We start from the raw sequence: 24,726 nt of genomic DNA, 5'->3' as shown, positions 1-24,726 counted from the left end.
TTTCATGTTATTATTCGCCATTTCAATCTTGGGTCTCCATGCCCAAGCACAATCTGTTACCTTGATATAATCAATTTATGTTTACTCCTAATCTAGATCAAGGATTATGCGCTTGATGCTGGAGTGTCACTGGACAATTGCTTGGCCTGTTCGAAGATTCGTTGTACGTACAAGCTTATGCAAACATAGGAAAAACTTCATAGTTACTTGGAACCAATATCCTAAATTAAGAAATGTACTTTGCCAATCTGCTTGGAACCTTGGATGCTGTTCGGAAAGGAGAGATGGGACAGTTTTGATGTTTCACTTAAAAGCAGTATACCTAATATGCCATATCTTAGTCATGGTAATGCTGTCATAATAAGTGAACTCAATGTTGTTTGCTTCTTGTAGACCATCATGAGCATGATCACACCCATGACCCTGGTGTTTCCTCTGTAAGCATTTGTTTGCGAAGGGGAGATGGATCTCTAAAAGTAAAAGGTCAGACATAAAATTGTCTGGCATGCATTTATATATTTTCTCAAGATAGCTGAGATGAATTTCTAGGTATTTATTTATGGCCCTGCACGTGATGGGGTTGTGTATATCGGAACAAACATCTCACAATTGATTCTCCTGATGAACACAGTGCTGACGTATGCCGGACGAAGGGACTACTCTCTATCAGTGGAATGCCTCAACGCTTTGCTTTTCAGGTTTGTGCTACTCTAACCTATAATTTATACTGGTGAAAACAATGTCGTAATTTCTTTTAGTGACATGTTAAAAGGGATACAGTGTGTCCAAACAGTAATATAAATTTATTTGTTGGTAGGAAAGACATCTCTCGTCTATAAAGAAAGCAGCCTATATTTCATGTTATTATTCGCCATTTCAATCTTGGGTCTCCATGCCCAAGCACAATCTGTTACCTTGATATAATCAATTTATGTTTACTCCTAATCTAGATCAAGGATTATGCGCTTGATGCTGGAGTGTCACTGGACAATTGCTTGGCCTGTTCGAAGATTCGTTGTACGTACAAGCTTATGCAAACATAGGAAAAACTTCATAGTTACTTGGAACCAATATCCTAAATTAAGAAATGTACTTTGCCAATCTGCTTGGAACCTTGGATGCTGTTCGGAAAGGAGAGATGGGACAGTTTTGATGTTTCACTTAAAAGCAGTATACCTAATATGCCATATCTTAGTCATGGTAATGCTGTCATAATAAGTGAACTCAATGTTGTTTGCTTCTTGTAGACCATCATGAGCATGATCACACCCATGACCCTGGTGTTTCCTCTGTAAGCATTTGTTTGCGAAGGGGAGATGGATCTCTAAAAGTAAAAGGTCAGACATAAAATTGTCTGGCATGCATTTATATATTTTCTCAAGATAGCTGAGATGAATTTCTAGGTATTTATTTATGGCCCTGCACATGATGGGGTTGTGTATATCGGAACAAACATCTCACAATTGATTCTCCTGATGAACACAGTGCTGACGTATGCCGGACGAAGGGACTACTCTCTATCAGTGGAATGCCTCAACGCTTTGCTTTTCAGGTTTGTGCTACTCTAACCTATAATTTATACTGGTGAAAACAATGTCGTAATTTCTTTTAGTGACATGTTAAAAGGGATACAGTGTGTCCAAACAGTAATATAAATTTATTTGTTGGTAGGAAAGACATCTCTCGTCTATAAAGAAAGCAGCCTATATTTCCTTTCATGTTATTATTCGCCATTTCAATCTTGGGTCTCCATGCCCAAGCACAATCTGTTACCTTGATATAATCAATTTATGTTTACTCCTAATCTAGATCAAGGATTATGCGCTTGATGCTGGAGTGTCACTGGACAATTGCTTGGCCTGTTCGAAGATTCGTTGTACGTACAAGCTTATGCAAACATAGGAAAAACTTCATAGTTACTTGGAACCAATATCCTAAATTAAGAAATGTACTTTGCCAATCTGCTTGGAACCTTGGATGCTGTTCGGAAAGGAGAGATGGGACAGTTTTGATGTTTCACTTAAAAGCAGTATACCTAATATGCCATATCTTAGTCATGGTAATGCTGTCTTAATAAGTGAACTCAATGTTGTTTGCTTCTTGTAGACCATCATGAGCATGATCACACCCATGACCCTGGTGTTTCCTCTGTAAGCATTTGTTTGCGAAGGGGAGATGGATCTCTAAAAGTAAAAGGTCAGACATAAAATTGTCTGGCATGCATTTATATATTTTCTCAAGATAGCTGAGATGAATTTCTAGGTATTTATTTATGGCCCTGCACGTGATGGGGTTGTGTATATCGGAACAAACATCTCACAATTGATTCTCCTGATGAACACAGTGCTGACGTATGCCGGACGAAGGGACTACTCTCTATCAGTGGAATGCCTCAACGCTTTGCTTTTCAGGTTTGTGCTACTCTAACCTATAATTTATACTGGTGAAAACAATGTCGTAATTTCTTTTAGTGACATGTTAAAAGGGATACAGTGTGTCCAAACAGTAATATAAATTTATTTGTTGGTAGGAAAGACATCTCTCGTCTATAAAGAAAGCAGCCTATATTTCATGTTATTATTCGCCATTTCAATCTTGGGTCTCCATGCCCAAGCACAATCTGTTACCTTGATATAATCAATTTATGTTTACTCCTAATCTAGATCAAGGATTATGCGCTTGATGCTGGAGTGTCACTGGACAATTGCTTGGCCTGTTCGAAGATTCGTTGTACGTACAAGCTTATGCAAACATAGGAAAAACTTCATAGTTACTTGGAACCAATATCCTAAATTAAGAAATGTACTTTGCCAATCTGCTTGGAACCTTGGATGCTGTTCGGAAAGGAGAGATGGGACAGTTTTGATGTTTCACTTAAAAGCAGTATACCTAATATGCCATATCTTAGTCATGGTAATGCTGTCATAATAAGTGAACTCAATGTTGTTTGCTTCTTGTAGACCATCATGAGCATGATCACACCCATGACCCTGGTGTTTCCTCTGTAAGCATTTGTTTGCGAAGGGGAGATGGATCTCTAAAAGTAAAAGGTCAGACATAAAATTGTCTGGCATGCATTTATATATTTTCTCAAGATAGCTGAGATGAATTTCTAGGTATTTATTTATGGCCCTGCACATGATGGGGTTGTGTATATCGGAACAAACATCTCACAATTGATTCTCCTGATGAACACAGTGCTGACGTATGCCGGACGAAGGGACTACTCTCTATCAGTGGAATGCCTCAACGCTTTGCTTTTCAGGTTTGTGCTACTCTAACCTATAATTTATACTGGTGAAAACAATGTCGTAATTTCTTTTAGTGACATGTTAAAAGGGATACAGTGTGTCCAAACAGTAATATAAATTTATTTGTTGGTAGGAAAGACATCTCTCGTCTATAAAGAAAGCAGCCTATATTTCCTTTCATGTTATTATTCGCCATTTCAATCTTGGGTCTCCATGCCCAAGCACAATCTGTTACCTTGATATAATCAATTTATGTTTACTCCTAATCTAGATCAAGGATTATGCGCTTGATGCTGGAGTGTCACTGGACAATTGCTTGGCCTGTTCGAAGATTCGTTGTACGTACAAGCTTATGCAAACATAGGAAAAACTTCATAGTTACTTGGAACCAATATCCTAAATTAAGAAATGTACTTTGCCAATCTGCTTGGAACCTTGGATGCTGTTCGGAAAGGAGAGATGGGACAGTTTTGATGTTTCACTTAAAAGCAGTATACCTAATATGCCATATCTTAGTCATGGTAATGCTGTCATAATAAGTGAACTCAATGTTGTTTGCTTCTTGTAGACCATCATGAGCATGATCACACCCATGACCCTGGTGTTTCCTCTGTAAGCATTTGTTTGCGAAGGGGAGATGGATCTCTAAAAGTAAAAGGTCAGACATAAAATTGTCTGGCATGCATTTATATATTTTCTCAAGATAGCTGAGATGAATTTCTAGGTATTTATTTATGGCCCTGCACATGATGGGGTTGTGTATATCGGAACAAACATCTCACAATTGATTCTCCTGATGAACACAGTGCTGACGTATGCCGGACGAAGGGACTACTCTCTATCAGTGGAATGCCTCAACGCTTTGCTTTTCAGGTTTGTGCTACTCTAACCTATAATTTATACTGGTGAAGACAATGTCGTAATTTCTTTTAGTGACATGTTAAAAGGGATACAGTGTGTCCAAACAGTAATATAAATTTATTTGTTGGTAGGAAAGACATCTCTCGTCTATAAAGAAAGCAGCCTATATTTCCTTTCATGTTATTATTCGCCATTTCAATCTTGGGTCTCCATGCCCAAGCACAATCTGTTACCTTGATATAATCAATTTATGTTTACTCCTAATCTAGATCAAGGATTATGCGCTTGATGCTGGAGTGTCACTGGACAATTGCTTGGCCTGTTCGAAGATTCGTTGTACGTACAAGCTTATGCAAGTTTTCCTTTCAGATTTGCACAAATGGGGGAACAAAATTGCTACGTGTTCTGCTGCCCTCTCGTTATGGACCACTTCCATGTTATCCATCTGCAAGGAGTGTGTATGACACTTTACATGGATCTCCCAACAGATTGAATGTGCCGCGCGCGCATGAACGAGATCATGCCGGTCGGCAGGAACCTCGACCGGAAAGAGGAAAGAGCGGGAGCCGGGCTTCCAGGATTGCCTACTGAAGGAATAGGCCAGAGACACCAAGTTTCTCCGTTTCTCCTTTTTCGCGGCCGGGGTGGATCTCCAGTTCCATGATTTCGAGCTTTGCGGCTGCGTCCAGAACTTGTTCTTCAAATGTTGAGGCTGAACTGTAATTGAACTGACATGAAACATGAAACGCGAGACGTATGTATATCGACCTGGCCGTATCATCGTTGGTACCTGGCCGTTCGGGGTCCTCACAGCTATTCGCCAGGCACCTAAATACGTAATGCTGGTGGCGGGCTCTGAGAATACCGTAGCTGGGTGCAATTACCACACGCACGTAAATTAATTGATAAACCGAAGAGATAAATCAGTTGCAAACCGCACGTGCGTACGCTATGGACACGGTATGTGATTCCACTGCATGGCCGGAGTCGGACACGGAAACCGAATCCCGCACGTGTGGTGATCGATGGTGTCCGTCACGGATTCCTATCGAGTGAGTGCTCGTCGAGTACTCCGCAGCTTTGCCTATATATTCATAGCCTAGCTACCTACCTAGCTGCAAAGCAAGAGCAGACGTTCGCTGGAAACATATTAGAATCGATCATCAGAAAGCTAGTTTGTGTTTTCACCATCGTCCAGCCGAGAGAGGAGGCTATGAAGATCCGGCATGTGCTCACGCAATCCATCACCTTCCTCGGTAAGTACATATATAGGCCTCTTTCTTCGGTGTTCTTCAGCGTTCATAATGCTTCTATAAGTTCTCTTTTCTTCCCGGGAATTTTTACTTAAATTCGGAATGCAGTTATGGTCCTTGCGTTGTTGGTGCTGGTGCCCGAGGGAATGATGCTCGTGACGGGTGTCAAGTCACCGGCGATGGCGGTTTTGTCCGAAAGTATGGAGCCTGCAATTAAGAAGGTATGTGATATAACTTATTTTAGAAAAAAAAATGTGTGCTTCCGTTTGTCGCCCCCTTTAATTTCGACCAACATATTGATAGATGCATGAATGGAATATGTGCTTGTTTCGCAGGGTGATATGGTGTTTGTGCACAACATGAGCAATGAACCTTTCCGCGAAGGAGAGGTCGTTCTTTTCAAAGTTGATGGCTTTGAACATCCAATTGTCCATCGTGTGATCAAGGTAACAGCAAGCCCGGCCTCTAGTATCTCTTGCTACACACCAATCAAATCATTAAAAGTCTATATGTTATACTTTGTTTGCCTTGAAAATAATCTTCTCAAATTATTCTAGGTTTACGAGCATCGAGATACTGGAGAAATCCGAATACTCACCAAAGGAGACAACAATTCAGTGGATGACCGATTTCTCTATGCGAGCGGGCAGCTTTGGCTTCAACCGCATGACATTATTGGACGGGTTGCATGGTACGTGGCGGGTTGTTGTCTCTTATCATGCGTCTACTATCGAATTTGGACGTGTATTAATATGGCTTTATATATACCTTGCTCTACCGTTTCAATTGATTAATGTTTTTTGCGTTGTTAATTTTTGTGTTTTGTCCAATGCTAACAGCTATCTGCCATATGCTGGATGGCCTAGTGTCTTCATCAGTGAAGCTTATAAGGTATTCAAGCATGCATTATATTCTGGTTAATTTCTGTATATACCATTGTTTATTTAATTAAATACTCACACAAGGTCTCTCTTTTTCCTCTTATGAAAGATGTTGCTGAATGGTGGAAGCACTACAACTCCAGAAGTACTATGGGTAACAATGTAACCGCGGCAGATTTATGTGGGTTGCCTCCATAGTGTCTTGTTCGTGGTTAAAGTAGGCATCAAGCGAACGAAGATTATATAAAAGACACATCATTATCATAGTCTCCGCAATAGAGTTAATCGAGCTCCATCCGTCTTGTTGAAGTCATTTCTATAGCACGGCCGACGAGATTCCTTTTTCGAGAACACGCAAAAAGTCTTACATTTATTTGCACGGTCGACATGACTCTAACACCTTCTTCGAAAGGTAGATTTTGGTGAAACATGTATTTAGATGTATTCTTCTTCTTCTTCTTTGATAAAGAATGATTTTTATTGACTAAAAATGAAGTATTGAGTGGATACAAACACAATGAACACGCATTCGGCCTTTGCATTGGCAACGACGAGTTTGAGTAGCCATCGAAGGGTCAACACTCATTCAGTCTTGTGTATCTTTTTGTGTACCCCAAGGTGATTTTAATGAAATACGAGAATCTCACCATCGATAGAAATAAATACATTCGGATCAAAATAGAGCTACAGATATAATGATAAACTTTAGAAGAAACAGAAGAATCTAAAAGTAAATACTTAGTGGGAACACGAATATTCATATGGTCAAACTAACTGATTACTCGTCGGACCAGGTAACATCCTGTCGCAACCGTGGACGGAGTCGCACTCGTCCACCACCTTGGCGTACACGGATGAGCTGCCACCCTTCGTAGCAGTTATCTTGATGCTGCGGCTGCAGCGGGACATGCCGCTGAACCAGCCGGTGGAGAGCGCGATGACCATCTCCGAGTCGTGGTACGCGCTGTCGCACTCGGACGGGAGGCCGCCGTCCTTGCCCTTGCCGAAGCCGTTGACCGTGAGGACGGCCCATGTGGTCGCGGAGACCGGCGGCGAGCAGAGGAACTGCAGGTACTGCTTGCCGTCGACGCAGCAGTCCGGGCTGTTGCTCGTCTCGCAGTCCCCGGACCTGCCCGGGAGGTAGCCGCTGGGCTGGCAGCCGACGATGTCGTGCGGCCGGACCAGGCATGACGCGGTGTGGGAGGCCGAGAGCGTGGCGAGGAGGACGATGGCCATGGCCACGGTGGGTCGAGCTCTCGCAGTCGCCATCTTGTTGGCACCTAAAAGAACGCTAGCTTGAGCGGAGCATATCTGAGGACCGGAAAGCCAGTAAGCCACCACGCCGGAAGAGAGCCTGGAGACCTCCGCGCGCATAAGCAGCAACTCGATGACAACGGAGGCAGAAATCGATACGCCGGAGGAAGAAGAAGACCATGGGGAGCTTAGGAACCTCCGCTGACCGTCGACCCCAATCCCGCCAGCCAGGAGAACGCACTCGTTGTCAACCAAGATGGTTCAAAACAGGTAACGAGGGAGGCTGCTAAGATCCTCCGCAATCAGCAACCAAACTGACATAAGCCGAAGACAAGTATAACCGGGCTTGAAGATCATCAAACAAACAAATTAAAACCTCCGGCTTCCAATTTCGTTGATCCTGCTGCCCTCCAAGCAAGCGTCCAGGAAAAAAACTGGTTAAGTCAATTAGGCACGAGCAGGCAGCCACGTACAATCATACATCGACGACTTTCAGGTTCTGATCAAACCTGTGGCGGCGGCGAGCAATACAGGAGCACCGAGGCCTACCCATTGACTTAGCCGGCCAGCTAACATGGCAAGGTTGAATGTGGGACGCTGCTGTTGCAGGGAGATTGGGAGTCGGAGCTATAGCAGCCGTAGCCAGAGACACATCAGGAGCATTAATTCCTAGGTGCATCTGCCATCGGCTTCAGGTCTATCACGAACCCCGCCACTTTGGAAGCACCGGCGATCAGAGAATCCATGGCATTGGCGGAGGATCTATAGCTACACTCCATCCAGGTGGCCTCGGACGGTAAGGTAGTGATCGAAGACACCAAGAAGAAGAGTGGGGCAGTCTATGGTGCCATTGTCCATGAAATCATAGAGTATTCTAGTAGTTTTACTTGTAATTTAGTTCGTGAATTTAGGACCTCGAATTTTGAAGCTCACAATTTTTGCGAAGCATGCTTTACAGCTAGGGGCTGGCCGTCGTGTCTGGTTAGGCCATCCCGGGAACCTTTCTTTCATCCCGAACTACTCCCTTTTTCACATTTTAATTAATTAGCGCTTATTAAAATTTATGAACATTTAAAAGCATAAACATTTTCTAAAATTCATATTTTCTAAAATTTATGAATATTTTTAAAGTTAATGATCATTTAAATTTAAGAACATTTGTTAACTCGAAAACTTATTTAATTTGTGATTTTTTAAAAAATCCATGACTATATTTTAAATTTGTGAAAGTTTTTAAAATTCATGATTTTTTAAGTTGTTATTATTTTTCAAATTCCTTAAACATCTTTTATTAATTAACTTTTCAAGTAAAAAATGATAGCCATTTTTTCCTGAGCTAGCAGTGGGGTGAGCGGAAAAATAGCTAAATGAGCGAGAGGAGCAAGAAGCCGAGCTGAGCGAGCGGGAGCTTTGTGGGCTGCTGGCTCATATGAGCATTATAGAAGCAATTCCACAGTTTTAGCATGGAATATGAGCTCCAAAGAGGCTGAAACAACTACCACCGACCGACACTGAGGCCAAAACGATGTACTAGATGTATGAACGAAAAAAATATCTGCATGACATATTACATCAATTTCAATAATAAGTATTTCCGGATGGAGGAAGTAATATAAAAGCAAAACAAGTGATCGCAATAATATACTACTCTCTTCGTTCGGAATTACTTGTCGTAGAAATGAATGTATCTAGACGTAACGGAGGGAGTAGATGTAGAGTTAATCTCAGGAGTGATGTAGCGTGTGTTAGCCTCTAACTGGTCCTACTACAACCCATTCCACACTCTCTCTCCCCTTTCTTGTAATTTTTTTTTCCTTTTGAGAATTCTCATGTTTTTTTAGGCAATGAGAAGTCTCATCTTTTTCTTTATTAGAAGCTTTGTCGGCCGGTCCGTCTCCTGATTTGGGCCGGATACCTCCGCAAAATTGGGCTGGTCTCGATTTCCCAAGAAACGAACGGCCCGAGCATCTTACCTGAACGAACTAGGTCAGCCAGAACCCGACCCATTTACCACTTCCGCTCCCACTTCCGGCGCTTGGCATCGTCTCTCTCGTCTCCGGCCGCATCGATGGCAAAGGCGCCGGCGGCGGAAGCCATGGACGTCGAGGCGCCGGCTCGTCCGCCCAGCGCCACAACCGCAGCAAAGCCACGCTCCCCCCACGACCTCCTCGCCGAGACCCGCGCCTCCGTCGAGGAGGTCGCCGCCCGCATACTCGCCATCAAGAAGGACGGCGCCCCCAAGTCCGAGCTCCGCGAGCTCGTCGCGCAGATGTCCCTCCTCCTCATCACGCTCCGCCAGGTGCGTCTCGCGCCCCAAAACCCCGGCCCACCTTGCAGCAGAAACCCTAGCTCTAGATCCGCCGCTCCAACTCGACCTGGATTATTTTTTTGCGCGCAGGTGAATAGGGAGATACTGATGGAGGAGGATAAGGTGAAGGGGGAGACGGAGGCGGCGAAGGCGCCCGTGGACTCCACGACGCTGAGGCTGCACAACCTGCTGTACGAGAAGAACCACTACGTGAAGGCCATCAGGTCGTGCCTCGACTTCCAGACGAAGCACCCGGGGATAGAGCTCGTGCCTGAGGAGGAGTTCCACCGCGCCGCGCCGGCTGACATCCGCGACAAGACGCTCGCGGCTGACACCGCCCACGACCTCATGCTCAAGCGCCTCAACTTCGAGCTCGTCCAGGTTGTGTACTGTTATCAGCTGCCACTTGCATAGGAGCTCTAACTATCATCAAATGAATTTGATGTGGTTTGTTCAATTGCCGGTCTGATGTAGTTGGGCCCTAATGGAGAGGGTGTCCATGGTTTCGTACACGCATGAAAAACCTAAATTCAGCTTGACAGAGAGCACACAAATGGTTTCATAGTGTGTTTAGGTTGTGGAACTTAATTGTAAGGATTAGAAAATGTAGCCGAGCTAACTGTTCACAATCTGAAGTAACTTTGACTTGGTACAAGATTGGTCTGATGTTAGTTTGATATCACAAAAGTAGGGAGGTTCCTGCTGCTTATTAGAATCACCTTTGGATTATTACTGTGTTCGGTTCACCACTCTACTGGCGAACATTTGTTTAATAACTAGAATACAATGTCTGCTGGGAACTCTATTTAACCTACCTTACATATACAATGCACCAGGTCAGTTTGCGTACTATTACAAATGTGTGTGAGGGTCCTTTGTGCTACTACTCTAATTTCATTCATGAATTCTGCAGATAGATTTTTCATTCTGCTATAAAATTGCTTGTCTCATGTGTTCTGAATCTGTGTGCCCTTGGTAGTCAGAAATCGATCATCGCTGGTTTGTTCAGGATTCGATTTCTGTCATCTAAAATATGTGTTAATTCTGATACAGCGTAAAGAGCTATGTGAGCGACATGAGAAATTGGAACAACAGAAGAACAGTTTGCTGGGGACAATTGCAAATCAGAAGAAGTTCCTTTCAAGCCTCCCATCGCATTTGAAATCACTGAAGAAAGCATCATTGCCAGTGCAGCAGCAGCTTGGGATGCTGCATACCAAGAAATTAAAGCAGCACCATGCAGCTGAGTTGCTCCCATCTCCTCTTTATATAACCTACACCCAGTTGTTAGGACAGAAAGAAGCATTTGGCGAGAATGTTGAAGTGGAGGTAAATGGAAGCACAAAGGACGCTCAAACTTTTGCTCAACAGCAAGCCAAGCAGGAAATGGGTATGTTATATCTGTTTGGAATGTAGCACATCTGATTAATGTGTAAATCTAGCATGCTATGTCTCCCTACACTTGTTCCTTTATTGCATTTCTCAACATTGCTGTTTCTTAATAGCCGAGTGGTCGTGTCCTTGCAAGAACAAGGACTCGTGGTCTTTTTCTAAAAACTTTTTTTGCCACCTTGGATGTATCCTATATAGTCTGTGCAAAATTCTTTTAGGCTTACTATTTTCACAACAGAGCAAAAGGAACGTGCTGGTCATGTGAGGCACTTGATAACCAAACATAATGTTTTCCTAGTGAATGTATTAGAACAGTTTGTGCTCTGTATTGCAGCATAGGCACATTTATCAAAGCCTTTTTAGAAGCTGTGTGATCTATAATAAATTTCCACTGGAAATGGAATAACATGCCAACAGTACACAGTTGCTGCTTTGTTCATCTTTACACTTGAGTTTCTGAGCAGATGAACACAGTCAGAATGAAATTGACTATGTGACAGTTTGTAAGTTATAACTTTGAGGATATTAATATTATGGATGAATTGTTTCTTATGTATCTGCAATAGCAGGCACTTTGGCAAATGATGATAATAATAGGATGGATGACGATGCAATTGATGAGGAAGAAGATGCTCAGAGAAGAAGATCAAGGTCTAGGAAGAGTTCAAAGGAAGCTAGTAATCCTGCATTAGCATATCAACTTCATCCACTCAAAGTTGTTCTCCATGTATATGATACTGAAGATTCTGGAACCAAGCGTCGTAAGCTCATCACTTTGAGATTTGAATACTTGGCAAAGTTGAATGTTGTCTGTGTTGGATCTGAAGATTCAGATGGGATGGACAGCAATATCCTGTGCAACCTATTTCCAGATGACACTGGCTTAGAGCTGCCTCATCAGGTATGTTTTCTAGAGCAGCTTCTTTTCACATGTATACCTGTTGTTATTGAAGCTTCTGGTCAGCAGTTACATGCTTTTGTTCTTTTATGTCTTCATAGGCAGCATTTAGTTACATGTTTTTTGTTTATTTTCTGGCAGAAAAAAAGCTGTTGTGCATTATGATTCCAGATTATCCGTAGCTTTTCTCCATACAATCTAAAAAGGTGACCTGTAAATTTTATGCAGATGGCTAAGCTTTATGCTGGGGAGACTCCAAATTTTAGTGAAAAGGATTCACGTCCATACAAGTGGGCACAACATCTAGCTGGTATAGATTTCCTGCCGGAGGTTCCTCAATCTGTTGGGGATAGTTCTAACAGAGCATCGAGAAATGCTGATTTGTCATCTGGGCTTGCACTATACCGTCAGCAGAATCGTGCACAGACTATTTTGCAGAGAATCCGCTCTCGGAAAATTGCACAAATGGCTCTCACGTGAGTCACCTGCTCTACCATGTTTGCCGTTTGGGATGTCAATAGCCAAATCCGGATGATAGATCTTTACAGATGTGTGCATTGTACTTTGGCTGGATGATGCTTTTGCTTCATTGTACATGTCATTCTGAGACTTGCTGCATGAGTTAATGAAACATTTCCTGGGAAAAAATTGTGAACACCTTTTTACAGCTTCATGTCTTCTCTTTGATCTAAGCTGGTTCTTGTCAACCATCTTTCTCTTGCTACTTATGACTCCTATGCATATCTTGCTTGATTGAGTGCATCCCTTTGAAGTTTTTGGGTCTGTCATTTACAGGTGGCAACTTAATTACTTAACTAAGCTGAGGTGGCCTCAAATAGAACACGAGAATACACCATGGGCATCACGCACCCCATCGTGTAGTATGCATAGTTGGTCATTGACAGGCGTTTTTCCTGAGCCTTCGGCTCGTTCTGCTTTAGTGGTGAGTGGGCCTGCAGGAAGTGTTGACAGTGATTTGGAGAGAAGATCTGTGACAAATGGGCAAGAAACCGAGGGTAACAGAGAGGATGGTGAGCTTCCAATTGTGGTTCACGCTGAAGATATGCCAGATGGTTCTAAAGTATCACAGGCGGAGATCTCACCTGAAGTTCTAAACCATTCTAGAGGCTTATCTCTTATATCAAAGGGCTCTGCACCATCTAAGTTAAGCATCTCACACAGTTTTGGTAGAAATGAGGATGATCTTGATTTCTTAATGGACAGTGACAGTGAGTTGGAGGAGCTGGCATGTGCTGACCAAGAAACTGAGCAAGGTAACCTCACTATAGATAAATCCTGGGAGGATTATGCTTCCAGAGAGTTCACCATGGTCTTGAGTAAAACTTTGAAGAATGGTTCAAAAGTCATGCTGGAAGCCAAGGTAATTTTCCATCCACTCTTCCTATAGGCCTTGTTGCAAGAATCTCCATGTGCTTGCTTTCTCACTGCCGGTTCGCAATTGCAGATTAAGATTAGCATGGAGTATCCTCTTAGGCCACCGCTTTTCAGATTACAGATGGTTTCTGAAAAGACCGAAGATTTGAAATGGCACAATGATCTTCGTGCAATGGAAGCTGAGGTTTGTATTATGAGGTTCTTTCTCAAATTTTCATCCGTCGCACGTCTCTCATGGTTTCACTGCTCTTATGACTTGCAGGTGAATCTTCACATCCTCCGAATTCTGCCTCGGTCGTACGAGGACTATATATTAACCCACCAAGTTTTGTGCCTGGCTATGTTGTTTGATATGCATTTGGACGAGGATCACGAGAAAAGGAAAGTTACTTCAGTGATTGATGTCGGGCTTTGCAAACCAGTCAGTGGAACCATGCTCACTAGATCGGTCAGGGGGAGAGACCGCAGGCAGACCATCTATTGGCGAGGTGACGTTTGCTCGAGTTATTTGTGATCTTGGTTGATTGCGAGTTGAGTTGGCGTGCATATCGTTTGTCATTCGGAGGAAAACGGAGATGCTAAAACTGCCTTTTTGCCTATGGCACAGAGAAACCTTCTTTCGGTACTGGAATTAACGTGGTCTGACAGCAGTAGAAGCTGCCAAGCTTGCCCATGCTGGCTGGAGAGAGATGCTTCCCTGTTGCTCGACGATAGTTTTCTAACCATTATGGCATTATGATGTTTGATATGCAATCACAAGAATACCGAAACTCTTGGTACACTTTATCTTGCTTGATGTTACATGGAACTTTGCAACTCCAGCAGACTTGGTCCGTGCAGCATCAAGCAACAGACAGATTGCATGCCCCTTGATGCTGCTGGTGGTGCTGCTGGTCAGACTTGCTTGTTCATGCTGAAATCTTCCAAGCCAGACAGACAGACGGGTTTCGTTCTTGCGATTGTGTAAATTATAAGTTCCCAAACTGTATGTTCAATCTGAACTACCAAATTGATGCATTTTTCTGTCCTTTTTCGTGCCTTCTAACCTATACTAGCTTTTCCCCGCGCGGCGGCACGCCGCGCCCATCCATACGGCGCAGATACAGTTTTTTTTATGTACTAAAATAACTGGTTCCTACACTACTTCAAGATAATACTTTGCAAAATATCATAGTTACAGAACAGCTAAAACAAACGGGCAAGCTCCTTGTCAAAAAAAAAAAAAAAACGGGCAAGCTCCTTGTAAAAATAAAAACGGGCAAGCTAATCATCATCATGCGTGCGGCATGATATTAAACAAGGATATGCTGGTACAGCTCGGAGAGACCATTTATTATTCTAGATCATCCGAGACCATTTATTATTCTAGATCATCCTTGTGTTGCCTTGTGCTGGATTAGTATTGGCGATATAAAGTGATAAAGAGCCTTCGTGAATTGTTGTACCCGTCCTACAGGAGGTTTTGTGTCTATGTATGTAATTATGAGCGATAATGCTACACTTACGGGCCGCTGCTACGGACCAAGCGATACGCGCTGATGTGGAAACGTCCACGTCATCCCCACAGCCCACCCCTCTCGAGCAAAAAACAGCAGAAAAATTACTCGTGCACAACAGCCAGATCGTCCGCCTTCTTCTACCTCGAAAGAAAAGAACAGCCTGCCGCCGCCTCGTTTTCCAAACGGGCCGCTCGGATTCCCTCGCTCCACATTGAACAGATGGCCGCTGGAATTCTAGGTCAGGCGGCGTCGTTGTCGCAGCAGGTCGCAGCCTAAACTGCTGTCGTGGCAGCCGGTCATCGTCGAAGCTTGAGGACTGGAGGAGGTGAGGTTCTTGCCCCAACATTGTTCAATCTTTGCATCTTCCATCTAACTTTTCTCGATCAGATTACGATTGATTTTTTTTCGTTTCAACAGCTGCTGTCGTCGCAGCTGCTCACCGTCAAAGCTTCGACAACGTGGACGACGCTGGGGGTGGAGCTCTTGTGTGCCTGGGTGAGCTCGGGGACTAGAGGAGGTGAGGGTTTTGCCCCAATATTTCGTTATGTTCAATATCTGCACCTTTTATCTAGCTTTTCTTGACCGTACGGTCGATGTTACTGTATGTTGATCGATTCTTATATTCCTTTCTTCTCTCTGAATCTACAAGCTTCTGAATCTACAAGCTTCTGAATCTACATGCCTCTGAATCTGCATGCCTCTGAATCTACATGTTTCTAAATCTACAATATGTTACCATCCCCTATCAATTTAGTTATATTGCCTTTGAACAATAATAATGTTTAAAGTTCTCTTGATTTATAGAAATGGATGATGGAACTGGTGGTGTTCAAGAATCAAGTGACATGTCGATTTCAAGCGATGATGACACCAATAAGCAATGGAATGAAAGCAATGTGGAACTTGAACATGACCTTGGTGAAGCTCAACCAGATGCCTTACTTGGAGACCCTAAATTGGGGATGACCTTTGATACTGAGAATGAGGTGCGAGAGTACTACAACAACTACGCTAAAGCAAAGGGCTTTGGTGTGACAAGAAGAAGCTCAAACAATGATGATAATGGACAGCTGAAGTATCTTACACTTTCGTGCTCTCGGTATGGTAAGACTCAGTCCAGATCAAGAAATATGTTGAAACCAAATCCAACAACCGGGTTAGGATGTAAAGCTAAAATCAATATTACCCGTGGTCCTGATGGGAAGTTTCATCTTTCAACTGTCATTTTAGATCATAATCATACATTAAGTCCACACAAGTCTCGGTTATTCAGATGCAACCAAAAGTTAGACTTCCATGTGAAGCGAAGGCTTGAGCTGAATGACCGGGCTGGAATTCGAGTAAACAAGAATTTCAATTCTTTTGTTGTGGAAGCAAATGGTCATGAGAACCTAACTTTTGGTGAGAAGAATGCTTGCAATTTTCTAGAGAAAACAAGAAGGTTGAAACTTGGCAGAGGTGATGCTGAAGCGGTTCGTGAATTTTTTTGTCAAGATGCAATCTGACAACCCAAATTTTGTCAGTGTCATGGACCTTGATGATGAATCTCGACTAAGGAATGTCTTTTGGGCTGATGCAAGAAGTAGAGCAGTGTATGGCTCTTTTCATGATGTCATTAGTTTTGACACAACATATTTGACGAACAAATATGATATGCCTTTTGCTTGTTTTGTTGGAGTGAATCATCATGGACAATCAGTTTTGCTTGGATGTGCTCTATTATCAAATGAAGATACCGAAACATTTGTTTGGTTATTTCAAGCATGGCTCACATGTATGTCAAATCTCCATCCAAAAGCTATTGTAACCGATCAAGCAAAAGCAATTCAGAATGGTGTGGAAAGAGTTTTTCCAGAATCTCGATATAGATGGTGTTTGTGGCATATAATGAAGAAGATACCCGAAAAGTTTGGTGGATATGATGAGTATGATCACATTAAAGCTGCTATTGGCAAGGCAGTTTATGATTCATTAACAATTACAGAGTTTGAAGTTGCTTGGATGCATATGCTTGAGAAGTATGATCTTGGTGATAACGAATGGCTTAAAGGGCTTTACCGCCATAGGCACCGATGGGTTCCAGCATTTGTGAAAGATGCCTTTTGGGCAGGTATGTCTACTACACAACGTAGTGAGAGTATGAATGCCTTCTTCGATGGGTATGTTAATGCAAAAACTACATTGAAGCATTTTGTTAGCCAATATGAGAATGCTCTTCGTGATAAAGTTGAGAAGGAGAATATTGCTGATTTCAACTCTTTCAATTCAACCATACCTTGCATCACACACTTTGATATCGAGAAGCAATTTCAATCAATCTATACAAATTTGAAGTTCAAAGAATTTCAAGAAGAGCTAACACACAAGATGTATTGTGATCGGAAGTTAATAGAAAAAAAGGGGCAATGGAAACATATGAAATAACTGAGGATGTGCTGATTGACAAAGAAAAAGGGTGGAGAAAAGATATTGTGTACCATGTACAATTCAGTGAGGAAGAGTTTGAAGTTAAGTGTTCATGTCGCCACTTTGAGTTCAGGGGGATTCTCTGTAGGCATGTGTTATGTGTGCTCACTCACAAGAAAATCAAGGAGGTTCCTCTACAATACATTCTTGATCGGTGGAGAAAAAATGTGAAAAGAAAACATAACTTCATCAGATGCACATATGGCGGCATGGAAAATACTCCTGTTGCAAATCGTTTTGATAGATTGTGCAACAGTTTCTACCCAGTTGCAGAGATAGGCACCATGTCAGATGATTCATGCAATTCATTGATTGAAGATCTTTGCACCTTGAAAATTAAGTACTCTAGCAACTCAAGTTCTGAAAATAATAAGGATCGGGTTAGTGCACCAAAAGATCAATTGCAGGAAGAGGCGCCTTCTGATGGGAAGACAACAAGTAAAACTATACTAAGTCCAATAGCCGTTAGATGTGCTGGACGTCCTCCTTCATTGAGAAAAGAATCCAAGGTTGATAAGCTTATTCGTCAAGCAAATGAAAAGAAGAAGAAAGCTGAACTAAGGGAGAAGAAAAAGGCTGCACAAGAAGAGAAGAAGGCTGCACAAAAGGAAGCTGAACAAAAGGTATTCTCCCTATATTATGTTTTTATTCTGTGAAAATAATAACCCAAACTCGTGCGTGTTTTCTTACTAAGTATTTATTTCAGGCTCGCTCCATGAATTTGAAAAAGAAAATGTCCAATAAAAAAAGGAAATCATCACAGGATGATATTCTAGAACAAGATGTTGTGGAACAAGATGGCCAAACTTGTAGTAGCATGGCTGAGGTATGCTTATTTCTCACATTTTTATTTCTAGTAAACTCTTAAACATCCATGTAATTTTATCACTTTCTTTGGAGCAGAAATCATTTGACTTGGGCATTATCAATGGCGACATAAATCCACCCCAAGGATCAACTACAGTATCACTTGGAGGTTCATCGACAATGGTTATGCCCCAAATTCTCGGAGAATATACAAGTATGCTGTTTCAAGTTCAGTAAGGATCGACTGTAGTGCCTAATTCTGCAGCATTACACTTCGATGAAAATTAAGGGCTCGATGATATGATGGACCAGAGTTTGGACATGATTTACGTAGTTTGAAGATGTTGGATGCAATATTTTGTATGAACTTGTCAACTTTAATGTAATACTTGATACCTGATAGGCACCAGGGCACTAGAAAAGTAGACGGATTTATATTTTGTCATCTTGTTTCGGCCCAAGGGACTTGAATTTGTCTCTGTTATATGGTTCAAGTATTAGTTGATTCCACTTTCAGTTCCAGTTCAAATGATTAGGTGATTCTTTCATGTCGATCCTAGCAGAAATATCAGCAGCAAATACTCTTTCAATCTCAATAACACAATGACAGAATGTAAGAGGCAAGAATATGATGAAACCCACTTTTGTATTGATCTCAGCCAAGTACATGAGTGCACGAACGTGCTAGTCAGTCGTGGCTAACTAAATCCTGAATAGGGAGATATGTTTACAATGTACAACATCACGGAACAACAACAATATATAGGGATGTTTCCAACAGACATATTTCTTACTGAACTGCCTTGATTTTGTGCCCTTTCTGCATCAGCTGCTGGTGGTGCTTACAACTTTTGGATAATTCTGCTGGATCCTGAAGATGTTCACAGGGAGGGCACTAGCTGATGGTATGTTCAGAGAAGGATTGAGTCTGCACTTGTTTGCAGAGATGACATGTCCTGACAAGATATACACAGGCAACCATATGATAGTGTTGATGATGCAAGATTGAACAATATATTGGCTTGTTTAGCTTCTGATATCAGAATCTGCATCTTGTGTGGTACTGTTTCATCACGCATCTAACACAGCTCTGAATCTGTCAAGCAAAAAGTAACATCATCAGACAACCAAGGGACATGGGCAATTTCACACAACATGCAGGATATTTGCGATTTTAGTTGCTCGACATGACAACAATGGAGGACCTCATCGTGGCACAATCCGGCCAAGAGTTCGCGCCGCCGCAGCCGACGACCAATAGCTCGCGCCGCCGTCGCCGGAGACCAAAGATCTCGCGCCGCAGCCGCCGGAGACCAAGAGCTCGCGAGCGCCGCCCGCGTACGACTTAGCGCACTGACCCTCGCCATGTCACGCCGCCGCTGATCTTGGGGAACATCCTCTCCGCCGCCAGCAGTCGGCCGTCGCCGTCGCGTCGCCCAGGAGAGAAAGGGGATGAGCGGACGGTCTGGCTGTTGTGCGCGAGTAATTTTTCTGCTGTTTTCTGCTCAAGAGGGGTGGGCTGTGGGGATGAAGTGGACGTTTCCACATCAGCGCGTATCGCTTGGTCCGTAGCAGCGGCCCGTAAGTGTAGCATTATCGAATTATGAGATCCTCGGTATCCGAACATTGAGGATACATACGGAGCCGTACAGCATCACAAAAATCATCACAATTTTTTGCAACAATCTTCATTTGTCTGTCAAGTTCATCATTGCTGAGTAGCCACTTGTTGACGCGTCATGTTAAATTGCCATTGCTTTGTTCGCATTGGATTTTTACTCTGTACATTGGATTTGCCGAAAGTCAAACTTTGCTAAGTTTGACCAAATTTATATTGAAAATTATTAGCATCTATAATATCTAATAAATATAATATGAAAATATATTCCAAGATGAATCTAATGATATTGGTGTTGTTATGTGAATGTCTATAATTTTTTATATAATAAACTTGATCAAAGTTGGATGAGATTGACTTCGGACAAACCTAATATGCAAAGTAAAAAGGACCGGATGGAGTACTGTAAAGAGTTTCACCCTAGTGACCTGAAGTGCATAGTAGTTATAGTCATTTATTATGGTATTATAATTGAGCATAATTATCACAGATGTAATCTAGAGCCACTTGTGCCGGGGATCCCTTGTGCTGCTTTTTCTTCGGCTTCATCTTGTGTGTCAGCTAGTTCTCCTTTGAAGGTTGATAACCTCGTAAATCATCTGCAGTACAATAAAAAATAAAATTGTGGATTAGAGGTAAATGCATTATTTTCTATTTTTTTGGTACTTCGGGAAGAATAAATAGTATAATGTGGTCAACTTCCTTGAATCTACGGTGCTTATATCATTTCATAATATGAGCTTGCACACAAGACTCGAATGGGAGTTTTGTAGGCCATTTCTTCTAGCTAGTTGTAATATTGACGTGGTGTATCGAAAAAATGCAATGGAAAATATCATCATGGTCTATACCCTGTGCAACAGTGCAAGGTACATGTACAGAAAAAATTATAGAAGAGGAGATCACAATACAGTAGAGAAAATCAGTCCTGCACCCTCACCAAAGTCTCTTGATCATGTAGATGATTTCTCTTTTTACTTCCCTCACCTGGAGACAAAGCCATGTTCAGTAATAACTTTTCTACAGTATTTCACTTGCTACGGTCTGTACTGTAGTGCTTGCTACTGCTTGTTCTGCAGTTTTTTCTTAGGTTGCTACAACCTATTCAGCAGTAGTTTTTAGCTTGCTACTGCCTATTCTTCTATTATTTGTTCGCTTGCTACTACATGTTCTGCACAATTTTTCTAGCAGTAAAGGCAGAGAGCAATGTATGCATCCTTGTCCCAGATCAATCTTCTTGTCCTATTTCGCGCCTCCAGCTGTAGGGTAAGGTTGAGCGTTGCTACTTACAACTCAGAATCCTTCTCCTCCTCACTGGTCCTCCTCAAACCTCATGAATCTCAAACAGCCACAACATTGCAGCTCTGTTGGCGTGGCTTTGTTTTCATCAGATTCAGTAAGCTGCAGTTCAGGTTCAGCTTCAGGAAGCAGCAGAAATCATTAACTTGGATTTGATTTCACATGAATAAGAAGCATTAGTGCATTACAGAAAGGGTATTATGTTTGATCAGATTAAAAAAAATGTATATGTAAATCAATGCACACAGGTTGGTGTTTACAAAGTGAAGTCACTTTGGGCGAAAGAAGTGTAAACTACTAAACTCTAAACAGGCATTAGTACATATTTCCATTCTTATTTGTATGAAAGAAAATTCCACTCTGATTTCTTTGGGAACTCCTGAACACATATGTTGCTACATATAGGAGTGTTTCCTTTTATTTGTTTTCACATCAAAATCACCTTCTTGCTCGTCGTCGCTAATTTAAAAATGGAAAAATCAACCAAGATATAAGAGCAGTTACAGTAATCCACCTGATCTTGTCCACGGGATCAATTCTTGGGAAATGCAGATGCATCTCACGCCCAGAGATGAAGGTTCTCCTGACATTGCCATGATAGTACATGTCCCAGGCTCCCAGCAGCGGTATCCTATGATCTGTCCTCGTCAATGGTAATATGGCCGTTGTGAATTCGGCCGCCGCCACGCCATATGGGCTCGATCCGGCCTTCGCGCCATGATTGGAGCGCCTGGATGGGAGGAGGTGGGCGCAACAGTGGAAGAGGGAGCTACGCCGGCCAGCCAGGAAGGGGATGCGTCCCAGCGTTGAGAGCTCCGGCGATGCATCTGCCATCAATGAACTCAGGAATGATGGGTTTTACGTCGCCGATAATTTGGGAGACGTGCGCAGTGAGCTCAAGGGGAGGGGGACAAGAGCTTTTATAAGCGACTACGGCGGTGGAGCGGCGGCATGCTGTTGAGCGGTGAGCGGTGGATGTGGAGCAACCACAGGATGCCTGGCGAGCCTTTGACAGAGAGAGGGACACGCGGAGAAAATTGAGAGGGAGAAACGGGAGCCTATCACAAACTGGTGCATGCACACAAAAAAATGCTAAACCAACCAACACAACTTGCACACACGTTCAAAACAATTTGAAATCAAAACCTGAGCACACCATGCATTCCTACACAGCCATTTACCAAAATAATAGCACATGTCATGTACACAATTCACCATGGGTCACTTTCACACAAGTGGTTTAATCTTAGAGCAAAAACCTTGTCTGGAATAGAGGCTTGGGTATTTTGCTACTATAACGGGAAAAAACAACACTCATACTAGAAGCGGATTTATAGCACCTGGGTGCTCCACACCCCTATACGAACATTAAATTCAAAAAAAAATACCGAGAAATTTGAAAAAAATCTGAGATTTTTGGATACCAAACCTGGGGTCCTAATCTACTGTGCGAAATTTCGTGAGAAAATACCAGGAAACGTATCTATGGCAAGAAAAAAAATCTATGTATAGAAAAAACTGTTTGGATGGATTTTTGTTCGGACAGTATTTCCTTCGTCACGGATACGTTTTCTAGTATTTTTTCATGAAGTTTCTCAGATTTTTTTGAAATTTTTTAGTATTTTTTATAATTAATATTCATATAGGGGTGTGTAGCACCAGAGGAGCTCATGTGTATTTTCCCACTCATACTACAATATTGAACGCGATGGTACGCGCCTGAAGACGTTTGTATGAACTAAATTTATTATTCAGTAGCCAGATTACGTGCCTTTGACGAGACATAAAATCTGTCATTTCGACTATCGATTATGAGTTACATGATGACGAAATATTCAGACTCGGAAAACAACACGTGCTGTAGGCCTCGAGTAGTATTGATTTTGATTGCGTTCCATTCTTGCTGGGGCTGATTTCCCATGCACTTTAGTCTTGGCAGCCGACGAACTCATAGTCGACGACGAGGTGGCCGTTGGCGGCGCCGCCTCCGTCGGTGTCGATCTGCTGGAACACGGCGGCGTCAAGGTCGAGCCCGCCGTTGCCGCACTGGTCCACCACCCTGGCCACCGTCCGCGCCCCCGTCGCCCCGTTCGTCACCTGGCGACAAATGTCCCACCGATCAAACAAGGTACGCACGATCCATTGACGGAGACACGAGGGAAGCGTATGAGTACGTACCTGGAGGCAGCGGCCGCAGGACGGCTGGCCGTGCGCGCCGGCGGGGCCGCAGAACGCCGTCCAGCCGTACCTCTGCCGCCACGCCAGCGGCATGTCGGCGTCCCACGTCGCGCAGAAGACGCTGGCGGCGCGCAGGTCCCAGTTGATCTTCTCTGGGCTGTACAGGTTGTATGTCGCCGCCACGCCGCTCGCCTGCTGCGCCGCCGCGCCGTTTGCGGACAGGCAGACCGCGGCCAGTGCCACGAGAACCAGCAGTGAGACCGGCGTCCTCGTGCAAGCGACGTCGTCCTCCGTCGCCATGGCCATACCTCTTTGTACCTAGTTAGTGCCTAATTGGCCAATCAGCTACTGCTAATATGGTACTTGAGTATTGCTGAGGTTGTGACTGGCTGTATTTATAGATTCTGAATTCTACAAGCTGGGGATTGTAATCATCGCCTTCACTTGATCATAATTTTCAATCTCAATAAGCATCTGTTTTTAGTCGGATTAGTTACTTTTGGCTTTGTGCATCCTAACCACTCCCTCCATTCCTAAATACAAGTCTTTTTAGATATTTCAAATGGACTACATATAGATATATTTTAGTGTAGATTCACTTATTTTGCTTCGTATATAGTCCCTCGTTGAAATCTTTAAAAAAACTTACATGTGGGAATAGAGAGAGTATATGGACATAGACTAGTTGTCAGCTCTTAATGCTTTGCAACCGCTTGAGTCTACATTTTAAGTTAATAAAGACGCAATTTATCGGAAAACACAAACTACCCTTTTGTTCACTTAAACTCATGATGTAAGCTTGTTGTTTAGCTTTCCATGGTATTTAGAAATGTAGCTATTTCTCCTTATGTTGCTTCGGTGATGTGAGTGTGCCAAATCTTTGCCGTGATTGTTTGTCAGAGCTTTGTCAATTCAAAGTTAAGTTGCTCATTGGACAATTGTGCTTCAAAGAATTTTATGCCGATACTCTGTACTCAGTTTTTTTTTTATACTTTTTTTAGGTGAATTTGTACTCAGTGTTTACATCAGCCTCTTTGTTGTTTCTTTTGTTTCCAACTGGTTCATCTTATGTTCTTGTAAATATCGTTTCAGACTGTCGAACGTCTTTCACCACAGCCAAGAGTAAGACTTGAGCTGCCAGATGTCATCAGCTTGTTAACACACGCTGGCCGTTTGGATCATATATCAACCGCATATGGAAGTAAATATGACACAGTAATCTTAATGTAAATGTTGACAGTTAACGGCCGGCGTCTAATCAGCGGAGGACATAAGGTAAGCCACCAAGTAGATGAGACGAAATAGGGTCATTGTAGGTGGTTTTACCTCCATTAGCCCGTCCACAAATGGCATAATAGTATTGTAA

The 24,726-nt window shown here is 42.8% G+C and overlaps 3 protein-coding genes, 1 long non-coding RNA gene and 1 pseudogene across 14 annotated transcripts in view; 3 read left to right on the top strand and 2 right to left on the bottom strand.

Annotated features, from left to right (window-relative positions):
* LOC119318089 (signal peptidase complex catalytic subunit SEC11C-like) overlaps positions 1-6,627 on the top strand; it is an 8,213-nt gene extending 1,586 nt beyond the window's left edge. Inside the window, exons 1-21 of one of the 10 annotated variants that reach the window (XM_037592605.1) lie at positions 8-163; positions 394-483; positions 632-698; positions 951-1,017; positions 1,248-1,337; positions 1,486-1,552; positions 1,810-1,876; positions 2,107-2,196; positions 2,345-2,411; positions 2,664-2,730; positions 2,961-3,050; positions 3,199-3,265; positions 3,523-3,589; positions 3,820-3,909; positions 4,058-4,124; positions 4,382-5,368; positions 5,474-5,586; positions 5,701-5,811; positions 5,923-6,056; positions 6,205-6,256; positions 6,356-6,627. In XM_037592605.1, coding sequence (XP_037448502.1) covers positions 5,326-5,368; positions 5,474-5,586; positions 5,701-5,811; positions 5,923-6,056; positions 6,205-6,256; positions 6,356-6,412 — 510 coding nt within the window. In that variant the 5' untranslated portion in view covers positions 8-163; positions 394-483; positions 632-698; ... (11 more) ...; positions 4,058-4,124; positions 4,382-5,325 and the 3' untranslated portion in view covers positions 6,413-6,627. Of the gene's footprint in view, positions 1-7; positions 164-393; positions 550-631; positions 699-950; positions 1,018-1,247; positions 1,404-1,485; positions 1,553-1,809; positions 1,877-2,106; positions 2,263-2,344; positions 2,412-2,663; positions 2,731-2,960; positions 3,117-3,198; positions 3,266-3,522; positions 3,590-3,819; positions 3,910-4,057; positions 4,125-4,381; positions 5,369-5,473; positions 5,587-5,700; positions 5,812-5,922; positions 6,057-6,204; positions 6,257-6,355 lie in introns of those variants that run through there. The other 9 variants (XR_005153926.1, XR_005153927.1, XR_005153928.1 and 6 more) reach the window with 9 other exon arrangements.
* A 2,874-nt stretch (positions 6,628-9,501) lies between these two features.
* LOC119318087 (THO complex subunit 5A-like) lies at positions 9,502-14,542 on the top strand. Of its 2 annotated transcripts, none has more exons than XM_037592601.1 (9): positions 9,502-9,799; positions 9,899-10,189; positions 10,862-11,198; positions 11,767-12,101; positions 12,327-12,574; positions 12,894-13,479; positions 13,564-13,677; positions 13,756-13,981; positions 14,101-14,542. In XM_037592601.1, exons 1-9 carry the CDS (start codon positions 9,569-9,571, stop codon positions 14,136-14,138), a joined length of 2,406 nt encoding a protein of 801 aa, XP_037448498.1. In that variant the 5' UTR covers positions 9,502-9,568; the 3' UTR covers positions 14,139-14,542. The 2 variants fall into 2 exon arrangements, with proteins under 2 accessions (XP_037448498.1, XP_037448499.1); XM_037592602.1 differs by having other exon boundaries at positions 9,503-9,799; positions 11,770-12,101.
* A 669-nt stretch (positions 14,543-15,211) lies between these two features.
* LOC119316005 lies at positions 15,212-18,114 on the top strand (annotated as a pseudogene).
* Positions 18,115-18,894: 780 nt separating this feature from the next.
* On the bottom strand, positions 18,895-19,761 carry LOC119314299. Its single transcript, XR_005152258.1, has 2 exons — positions 19,471-19,761; positions 18,895-19,361 (listed from the first exon to the last, which is right to left on the bottom strand). It is a non-coding gene; the product is annotated as an uncharacterized LOC119314299 (long non-coding RNA).
* Positions 19,762-23,108: 3,347 nt separating this feature from the next.
* LOC119314296 (pathogenesis-related protein PR-4-like) lies at positions 23,109-23,660 on the bottom strand. Its single transcript, XM_037589032.1, has 2 exons — positions 23,361-23,660; positions 23,109-23,279 (listed from the first exon to the last, which is right to left on the bottom strand). The coding sequence occupies exons 1-2, from the start codon at positions 23,658-23,660 to the stop codon at positions 23,109-23,111; spliced, it is 471 nt and encodes a 156-aa protein (XP_037444929.1).
* Between the last annotated feature and the right edge of the window lie 1,066 nt (positions 23,661-24,726).

The sequence above is a fragment of the Triticum dicoccoides genome, chromosome 6A, assembly GCF_002162155.2.
Source record: "Triticum dicoccoides isolate Atlit2015 ecotype Zavitan chromosome 6A, WEW_v2.0, whole genome shotgun sequence".
Classification (NCBI taxonomy): domain Eukaryota; kingdom Viridiplantae; phylum Streptophyta; class Magnoliopsida; order Poales; family Poaceae; genus Triticum; species Triticum dicoccoides.
Note: the sequence above shows the minus strand (reverse complement) of the source record. Positions and strands in the feature narration are given on the sequence as shown.